A 10821-nucleotide genomic window follows, 5' to 3' on the forward strand; every position below is an offset into this window, starting at 1 on the left:
ATTTCAGCCATATCGTGACGCTGACCGGAAGAAGCCAGTGCTGTAAACATATATTGCTGTGACATGTTATTCAGTGTAAAGATATGAGGTGACTCTAAATCGGGAAAACAACGCACACGACGTGAAGAAGCCATGAAACAACGGATGTGCTTTTGGCCAGAGGCTTTCAGTCTTAGACACGTATGGCCATCGGCTATGATTCCATACAGAAACTGAACAAATTAATTAGTTGTCACGCCCGCTGCCTCGTGGGGACAATGGTTCCCAGGACCCTATGCTGTAAGTAAGAGTCGACAAAAGCGGATCGGGTTGTCGACTTGGGTGATTGTGTGTCATCGTGCTGAAACGGCGTGGACAGTTGTTCATGCATCCAGTCACTGGTTCAGGCGCCATTATCTATAGATGAGCCGGGCAATTGTGGAATATGGCGCTAGGCAACATTCACTCATTCACTCACTCATTCATGCGGCACAAAGGCAGGTTCATTGTTGTTCCTGTTGCTGCATCATGTCATGTCACTGGCTACTCAAAAAAGTTAAGGAACACCCTTATTATTTTGAATTATGCCTCTTGTCACTCAAACGTGAATGGGTACCAGGTAGGATGTGATGGTTGTGTGTCAACGTTTCACCGCCAAATAGACGGCTGGGTTGTATAGTCCCTAGGGAGCTGAGAAAGAAAATCGAGAGCACACTCATTACGTCATAAAGGTATCAGGGCTTTGAGCAAATATCCATGTTATATTTTTTCTTACATGAAAGTAATGACTACTTTTGAGATGTTGCCTGATGTAACAGATACTGTACAGAATGACACTCGACGTAAGAATATGGAAATAGGTGGAACAGCAGGACTTGCATTTCAACATTCAACATTTGGCATCAAACAAAATCGATATAACGGAGTTTTGTGCTTGTGTTGATTTTGAGAAAAGGGTAAAATGATAGATTAACCAGGCACATATGTCTACCTACATATATATTGACAGAGGAACCGTAGATATCTCCTCACAGAGTCTAGGACGGTTAATTACACCTTCAATACGATGTATTATAAATATGTTTGATAAATGTTATAAACGTAGTGATATTTTGAAATTAGCTATCTTTTTCGGGAAGTAAAACAATCAAGGTACATATAAACCACTCTCCTACATTGCTCCCGAGCATGCGACCTAAGCAGGCACAGCCACCTGCCTGTGCGTTGATCTGGTTCCGGCTGAAGGCTTCTAGGCTTGTATTATCTGACTGTTGACAGGCGTCAGTGTGGGGGTATTAGGGCCACAATGAGGGTTCAGTCAATGGAGGTAAGACGGATTACAGGGTTCCGCCTTCACCGCTCCGCTGATCGCGTCTCATCACAAGGGGCAGGAACATCGTTAGAAAACACATACATATTTGATGGGCAGCCGACGGATGGCATACACATCATAGGCTTCAGCCTGGCAATAGGTAGGTACAAGTCATCCATTATTTTCACAACATATTGCTTGTAATATCTACAATTTCGCAAAGACACTTTTTAAATATTTTCTTAAAAATGTTAAAAAGCTTGTTCACATGTTTGCCACACAATAAGACCCTATATCCAGCCGGTCTTTCTGCAGCGTCATGGATGGCAATGTCTGATGGCTGCGTCATGTAAGGCGATGTCTGATGGCTGCGTCACGGAAGCGTGCCTGGCGCACAGGTTTTTCTCATTGAGAATAGAATATCAAACTGACTCAATGAGAATAGTTTCCGACTCTATTCCGACGAATATCCACCCATGACACACTTTTATGTAAGCTGTATGTACGGCATGTGACCCCCCCCCCCCCCACACACACACAATGTCGACCCCCTCCACACACAAACACACACATTCCCCACAAGCGCACCAGCATGTGTGTAAGTAATGATAGAATTTGAGTTTTTTTTAAATGGCTACAATGATGGCAATTCATAAAATCGGATTTTCAGTTCATATACAGAATTTATCAGCTTCATGACCACGTGATATCAAGAAGGGAACATGACTTTTTCAACATAATGTCCGCGGCGATCATGCCTGAATCAAATAGGAATTCTCGCCGTAAAAAATGTAAAGAAAGCATTAATGAAGAAAAAAGTTCAGAACATCGAACGTTAAAGCATAGAGAATATTACCGTGGAGGATTAAAATATCTTCAAAGACACTCTTGACAATAAAAGTGTGCCTTACAAGTTTGCTCATCGACTAGAAACCCATCACATCCTTCCTTCATATAACTGAAGTATTCTGATGGTGACCAGCCTGTTTCACTAATCAACAGTAAACAAATAAACAAACGTATAACGATAAACACAGTCATCAACGTTACACAACTACACCATCGGTTTCTCGAGTTCTACATTCCAGGCAGTTCCATCAGCTAATTACTCTCTCCATTTGACTTGACAAAGCACCCTCTGGGGTGGATAGCAGAGTTGTTGTAAAGGTTGGAATCGTCAAACGCTCATGAACCAGGGTTGAACACCAACCTTGTACTGTGACATGCCATCAGTGTTGAACACCGATCCCTCACCATGACATGCCATCTGTGTTGAACACCAACCTTGTACTGTAACATGCCATCAATGTTGAACACCGATCCCAATCCGTGACATGCCATCAATGTTGAACACTGATCCCACACCGTGACATGCCATCAGTGTTGAACACCGATCCCTCACCGTGACATGCCATCAGTGTTGAACACCGATCCCACACCATGACATCCATCAGTGTTGAACACCAACCTTGTACTGTGACATGCCATCAGTGTTGAACACCGATCCCACACCGTGACATCCATCAGTGTTGAACACCAACCTTGTACTGTGACATGCCATCAATGTTGAACACCGATCCCAATCCGTGACATGCCATCAATGTTGAACACTGATCCCTCACCGTGACATGTCATCAGTGTTGAACACCGATCCCTCACCGTGACATGCCATCAGTGTTGAACACCGATCCCACACCGTGACATCCATCAGTGTTGAACACCAACCTTGTACTGTAACATGCCATCAATGTTGAACACCGATCCCAATCCGTGACATGCCATCAATGTTGAACACTGATCCCTCACCGTGACATGCCATCAGTGTTGAACACCGATCCCTCACCGTGACATGCCATCAGTGTTGAACACCGATCCCTCACCGTGACATGCCATCAGTGTTGAACACCGATCCAACACCGTGACATCCATCAGTGTTGAACACCAACCTTGTACTGTGACATGCCATCAGTGTTGAACACCGATCCCACACCGTGACATCCATCAGTGTTGAACACCAACCTTGTACTGTGACATGCCATCAGTGTTGAACACCGATCCCTCACCGTGACATTCCATCAGTGTTGAACACCGATCCCTCACCGTGACATGCCATCAGTGTTGAACACCGATCCAACACCGTGACATCCATCAGTGTTGAACACCAAACTTGTACTGTGACATTTCATCAGTGTTGAACACCGATCCCTCACCGTGATATGCCATCAGTGTTGAACACCAATCCCACACCGTGACATGCCATCAGTGATGAACACGGGTCCCACAACGTGACATGTTATTAGTGTTGAACACCAACAGTTTACTGTGACATGCCATCAGTGTTGAACAACGATCCCTCACCATGACATGCCATCAGTGTTGAACACTGATCCCTCACCGTGACATGCCATCAGTGTTGAACACCGATCCCACACCGTGACACCCATCAGTGTTCAACACCAACCTTGTACTGTGACATGCCATCAGTGTTGAACACCGATCCCTCACCGTGACATGTCATCAGTGTTGAACACCAACGTCGCACCGTGACATCCAGCTTCAACAATGCCCCCCCCCCCCCCCCCCCCCGTAACATTCCTTTAAACATTAGTACGACTTGCTCAGACAAGACTTGAGAGCATGTGCTGCTTCTAGTGCATGTATTGGGTATTTGTATGGTGAACGGTGACGGTAAATGGAGTTGTTTCTTACTGTTAAAATCATCATACATGCATCTGACTGTCAGCAATAATTATGTAGGGCTGAGAGGTTTATATGGGCGCCGCAATTACCTCCAGTGGTAACAGATCCTTGTGTGTTTAACGCCATGATAAGTAATGGTTACAGTGTTGCTGTAGGTATTTGTCTCATGGGGTCTGAGCCATGAAGGTAATCGTGGACGGCAGATACCCAGATAAGACCACATATCACGTTATAATGTTTGGCAGTTGTACAAACATACTAAAACCTTCCCTGTAAAGCTGGACAATAGACAATATACCATGACAGTTGACTGTTGACTGTTGATGAACACAGTGAAGGATGACAGTTGATGAACACAGTGAAGAATGACAGTTGATGAACACAGTGAAGGATGACAGTTGATGAACACAGTGAAGGATGACAGTTGATGAACACAGTGAAGGATGACAGTTGATGAACACAGTGAAGGATGACAGTTGATGAACATAGTGAAGGTGACAGTTGATGAATGCTGTGAAGGATGACAGTTGATGAATGCTGTGAAGGATGACAGTTGATGAATGCTGTGAAGGATGACAGTTGATGAACACAGTGAAGGATGACAGTTGATAAACACAGTGAAGGATGACAGTTGATGAATGCTGTGAAGGATGACAGTTGATGAACACAGTGAAGGAAGAGAGTTGATGAACATAGTGAAGGTGACAGTTGATAAACACAGTGAAGGATGACAGTTGATGAACACAGTGAAGGATGACAGTTGATGAATGCTGTGAAGGATGACAGTTGATGAACACAGTGAAGGATGACAGTTGATAAACACAGTGAAGAAAGACAGTTGATGAACACAGTGAAGGATGACAGTTGATGAACACAGTGAAGGATGACAGTTGATGAATGCTGTGAAGGATGACAGTTGATGAACACAGTGAAGGATGACAGTTGATAAACACAGTGAAGGATGACAGTTGATGAACACAGTGAAGGATGACAGTTGATGAACACAGTGAAGGATGACAGTTGATGAACACAGTGAAGAATGACAGTTGATGAACACAGTGAAGAATGACAGTTGATGAACACAGTGAAGGATGACAGTTGATGAACACAGTGAAGAATGACAGTTGATGAATACTGTGAAGAAAGACAGTTGGTGAACACAGTAAAGATTGACAGTTGATGAATACTGTGAAGGATGACAGTTGATGAATGCTGTGAAGGTGACAGTTGATGAACACAATGAAGAATGACAGTTGATGAACACAATGAAGAATGACAGTTGATGAACACAGTGAAGGATGACAGTTGATGAATGCTGTGAAGGATGACAGTTGATGAACACAGTGAAGGATGACAGTTGATGAACACAGTGAAGGATGACAGTTGATGAACACAGTGAAGAATGACAGTTGATGAACACAGTGAAGACTGACAGTTGATGAACACAGTGAAGGATGACAGTTGATGAACACAGTGAAGAATGACAGTTGATGAATACTGTGAAGAAAGACAGTTGGTGAACACAGTAAAGATTGACAGTTGATGAATACTGTGAAGGATGACAGTTGATGAATGCTGTGAAGGTGACAGTTGATGAACACAATGAAGAATGACAGTTGATGAAGACAGTGAAGAATGACAGTTGATGAATACTGTGAAGAAAGATAGTTGGTGAACACAGTAAAGAATGACAGTTGATGAATGCTGTGTAGGATGACAGTTGATGAATGCTGTGAAGGTGACAGTTGATGAATACTGTGAAGGATGACAGTTGATGAATGCTGTGAAGGATGACAGTTGATGAATACTGTGAAGGATGACAGTTGATGAACACAGTGAAGGATGACAGTTGATGAATGCTGTGAAGGTGACAGTTGATGAATACTGTGAAGGATGACAGCTGATGAACACAGTGAAGGATGACAGTTGATGAATGCTGTGAAGGTGACAGTTGATGAATACTGTGAAGGATGACAGTTGATGAATGCTGTGAAGGATGACAGTTGATGAACACAGTGAAGGATGACCGTTGATGAATGCTGTGAAGGTGACACTTGGTGAACACAGTGAAGGATGACTGTTGATGAACACAGTGAAGGATGACAGTTGATGAACACAGTGAAGGGTGAAAGTTGATGAACACAGTGATGGGTGACAGTCGATGAACACTGTGAAGGATGACAGTTGATGACTACTGTGAAGAAAGACAGTTGGTGAACACAGTGAAGGGTGGGTGTGACGGATTGCAGTAGATGTGGCTTAAACAACAAACAAACGAAGCAAATGACACGGTGTATGATCTTGCTATTTAACACATTCATTTCAACCACCATTAACGCCAGTGTGCTCTTATGGACTCCCCGTCGACCAGAATTATTCCCCCTTACCTAACACATTGTTGTCCCTCAAGTGCATTGCTTGCGTGAATCCCCGTACACGCCCTCCAGTCCCAGCCTAATGATTCCCGATCCTTGTGAAGCGCAGAGCAAGCTTTATGAGAATCTCAATAAAAGAATAAAGTCCAACTGCGCTCATTTCAAAACTAATTTTCCACCTTTCATCAAACTCACACAGCGTGGGAAATATCCTCGTCAGTCCCTCCCATTTCCCCCTCCCCGGGTCCCCCTGAAGAGACGCGCCTCACAGCCCACCACACCGGCTGACAAGGCTCTCCACTGGCATCTCATGGCTGTCCTAACTGTGTGCAGCTAAGTTAATGTGTGGCTTTTTCAGCAGAGAATCAGTTGCTGAAAACGTTAAAACATGGGTATGGAAACTATCAGCCATGAATAAATCAACAGCGTCAAAACACTTTACATTATCAACAGAAGTATGTTTGGTGAGTCCAAAGGCCAGTAAATTGCACGGATTTCGGATCATACATTATTTCGTTTTCTGTACAAAGTACGACATTGTAAACGTCTTGTTTCGTGAACAGTTGCTAAAAAAATATTTTTTTGTAAATCCGTATATCCATTCAATGTATTTTTTCAGGTATTTCGGCTATAACGTGAAGCTCCCCCGACACTTGGTGTTAGAGACAATGATGGTTGGACGGAAAGATGAAGGCAGTCACACTCCAAAAGACAAGCGGCGACATCTACCGGTCATCAGAGAAGATTCTGATGGGGATGAACATTCAGTAAATACTCCGGAAACTATCGAAGATCACCGACGAAGTGTTGATCACTCTTCAGCATTGTCGAAGTTGAAAGAGACAACTGCGAGGTTGAAGCTGACAACGCGCAGAGCCAGCATTCTTGCCTGGCAAGCGGAACACATCGAGAAACCCAGGTTTCCACCGAAGGAAGTTCTACTGAATGAAAACGATGGGAAGTTGACTGACGACAGAAAGAAGCGGATCAACGACGCACTGGAGTGGCTCCGCAACGAGCTGGTTGGTGAACCCATTATTATTATTATTATTATTATTATTATTTACAGATTAAAATAAAAAATGCAGAGGGTTTGGGTGATCCTGGCACAGTCAGGCTGGTTATGTTCATCATCAGCTCGGGGACCTTGCTCCCTCTAAGCGCAGCCCAGATAGCGAATGGGACTTCTCCCAGGAAGCTCTGCCTCGTCAAACCCACCCAGAACTTTTCAGTGAATGTGAAGACTCCCCAACACTGCATCCTTCTCAACACTACACATAAACTCGATGCAGTGGTCGTTCAGAAAGCGCTCCTTAAAAACCTGAGTCTGGGCCGATTTGCACTTTGCTTGATTGGCACTCATTTCTGCACCGCCCAGCAGTATAGAACCATCAACAAAATCAACACCGACATTGAGATTATGTCCCACATCCTTGGCTCGTTTACTAAAACTGTGGAATGCCTTGTTTTCATCATGTGTCTTGACATGCTTCACACGAGGATCATCAGACAAATAAATGTGTGCAAAAATGCACAAAACAATTCTATCATGAAAATCCCCAACGTTAATCAAAACACGACCTCCCATAATGATTGTTAAATATAAGCGATTGAGGGAAGAGCGAGGATGGTGGGATCTATTGTCTGACACGATTCTTCGTGTGAGGGTGTCGATACCCTGAATTTCTTGTTTCGTCCAATCAACAACACCAAAAGAATACGAAAGGACGGGCACAGCATAAGTATTTGTGGCTTTGACTTTATTACCAGCGTTCAGCTCTGAACTCCAGATTTTCTTCCGTCTACATTTGTACTTTGGGCATTCTGGAGTTTGTCCCTAATCTGCATCCCTAAGTACGTGTAGGCCTGACCTTCCACGAGATGGCCAATAACTCCTCCTCCAAGTAAACTGACTTATCCTCCCTCTTCTACCTAGCCACGTTTCAAATGAAGAATGTTGCATTTGTCGAGTCCAAAGGACATGCCGATATCATTAAAAAAGGACTCGACAAGCAGAATCTGTTTTTGAGTGTAAATCCGCCATTGGCAGTAAGTTCAAGGTCATCCATGTAAAGGAGGTGAGTAAAGGGTGTTGGGGATCTGTGCTAAGGAGGTCCAGGATGATAACCTTCCTCTTTTCTTAGCGAAAAGCTTAAACGATTTAATGACAAACAGAAAGCAAAGGGCTGAAAGAATCGCCCTAAAATATTCCTCTTCTGAAATGGGATCAATGGATCCTTACAGCCCCAACATCCCTTTCTGGCTCCTTTCTGCTCCATGTAGATAATGTCATTCTAAGCGCAGTACGATGACACGAGATCTATTATTATTATTTTTATAATTATTATTATTATACTTGAGATGTGTAGAGTGAACCTTGTGTACATTAAAAACCCGCTAATCCGAGCGGTGCATTCACAGTAAAATCGCTGGGATTAACAAATTTCCTGTTCAGCGAATCATTGTTGGGGAGCACAGTCATTTAAATATTACGAGAGGTTCTTTACGGGGTTCTAGATGAAGGGGGTTCGGTGTAAAGGGGGTTCGGTGTAAAGGAATGCCACTGTATGTCCACATCAGCAAGAATATTTTGCTTATAACTTGTGACGTCACTGGGGTTTCACGCCAGCCACTCAAACTTATGTTTCCGATTAGGTTCACCGGCGTAAATGTGTCACATCAAGTGTGTAATCTGAGACCCGAGTTTTTCGGTAAAGTGAATAAAAAGTACAATTGCTCAGTAACGCCCAATTATCTGAATGCAATCAGTTATGAATGCCTCGGTAATGCCAAGTCATCTGAATGCAATCATTCTGATTTTATGCTTTAATGTCACAGGAGGAGATGCGCACACAGGACCAAACACTCGCAAGACAGTTCCTGACTATCAAACAAGACATTGCGCAGCTGAAACTACGCAGAAGTTGTGAAGAGCATCAGGAGATGTTAGAAGACGTCCAATCAGAGCTCGAGGAGCTAAATGAGATGTCGGATGTCCTTGACCTTCCCGTGTCGTCATTGAGTGACACTCCATTAAAACAACTCGGCATCACAAGGATGAACATGTCTCGCAGGAGGTTCTCCATGTGTTGAGGTCACGTGACATAGCCCAGCGCTTAGACAGCAGCTCAACGCACTAAATACTCGGGTACTGTTCTCCACATGGGTACAATGTGTGAATCCTATACCCCCACGATATTGCCGCAATGGAGGCCAAACCTACGGACAGGATCACCCACCATCTCCCAGAACACGCACACCGGACATCGGGCTGTCATGTAGAACACCAGGAACGTCCGGTGTCAGAGCGCATGTCATAACACCAGGAACATCCGGTGTCAGAGCGCATGTCGTAACACCAGGAACGTCCGGTGTCAGAGCGCATGTCGTAACACCAGGAACATCCGGTGTCAGAGCGCATGTCGTAACACCAGGAACATCCGGTGTCAGAGTGCATGTCGTAACACCAGGAACGTCCGGTGTCAGAGCGCATGTCGTAACACCAGGAACATCCGGTGTCAGAGCGCATGTCGTAACACATATTTTAAAAAGAACGCCATTGACCAGGACGGCCTTGACCTTGAGCCAATACTACACATCAAGAACGTACTTTGTATTTTGGGGGCAGACTGAGTTTCTTTCATCCTCCTGTTTATAAAGTAGACACAATTTATAGATAACAACTTCTTTAATACTGTTTCGGTATAGATCCTTTTACCGTTGTCATGCAAGACTGAAATATTTCTAACACAATTGGAGGCTTTCGTCCAATCGAAGACCGCTGTTTGTACATGTGGAGTACTCTTATCTAATGAGCGATCGCTATTAGATGACGTGGAGCACCCTCGTCCTACAATAGCTCGTGTGTGTAACATGAGTGTCCCAATACACGAACTGCAGAAGTTAGTGCAGAGGCAGTGCGCTACACGTACATGACACATCGAACGTGATATTTACTTAGATAGAAATGAAGTGTTGCACGAAACAAATACTGTTCAATTGATACGTTTATATCCTGACACTGCAATGTCACACAACATGGTTCATATGCCCCAAGCTAAAACGAAGTAACCCTTTTTGAAAAACATCCTTTGCGCCAACCTCTCTCAGACCCCACTGGTCATGTTTTTTCATATGTTGATACGTCTCCCGTTTAGAGCTCGAGCCCAGTAAGCTTTTCAGTGTAAAGTTCATAACAAACTGATATCATGCCACTTGTTGGAAATATGTTTTTTGTTAATCATTTTTAATATCCAGTTGTGTCTATCACATGCTCACTATACTTATCCGAATTAGCACTGAACGCTGAACAAACACAACACAAATTAAGGTGATTATTCTGACATATTCAGGTTCACAACTTATGAAATGCTATTTCACCCACCAACGAGTGAGTGAGTTGGGTTTAACTCCGCTTTTAACGGTATACCAGTTATATCACGGCGTGTCAGCTCA

The 10821-nt window shown here is 43.8% G+C and overlaps 1 protein-coding gene across 2 annotated transcripts; it reads left to right on the plus strand.

Moving 5' to 3' along the window:
* Nucleotides 1-1369: 1369 nt before the first annotated feature.
* On the plus strand, nt 1370-9459 carry LOC139458613 (protein FAM167A-like). Of its 2 annotated transcripts, none has more exons than XM_071240039.1 (3): nt 1370-1451; nt 6986-7388; nt 9205-9459. In XM_071240039.1, the coding sequence occupies exons 2-3, from the start codon at nt 7035-7037 to the stop codon at nt 9457-9459; spliced, it is 609 nt and encodes a 202-aa protein (XP_071096140.1). In that variant the 5' UTR covers nt 1370-1451; nt 6986-7034. The 2 variants fall into 2 exon arrangements, with proteins under 2 accessions (XP_071096140.1, XP_071096147.1); XM_071240046.1 differs by lacking the exon at nt 1370-1451 and adding an exon at nt 6781-6830.
* Nucleotides 9460-10821: the final 1362 nt, after the last annotated feature.

Source organism: Haliotis cracherodii, unplaced genomic scaffold (assembly GCF_022045235.1).
Source record: "Haliotis cracherodii isolate W230 unplaced genomic scaffold, xgHalCrac1.p SCAF_1, whole genome shotgun sequence".
In the NCBI taxonomy this organism is placed as follows: Eukaryota; Metazoa; Mollusca; class Gastropoda; order Lepetellida; family Haliotidae; genus Haliotis; species Haliotis cracherodii.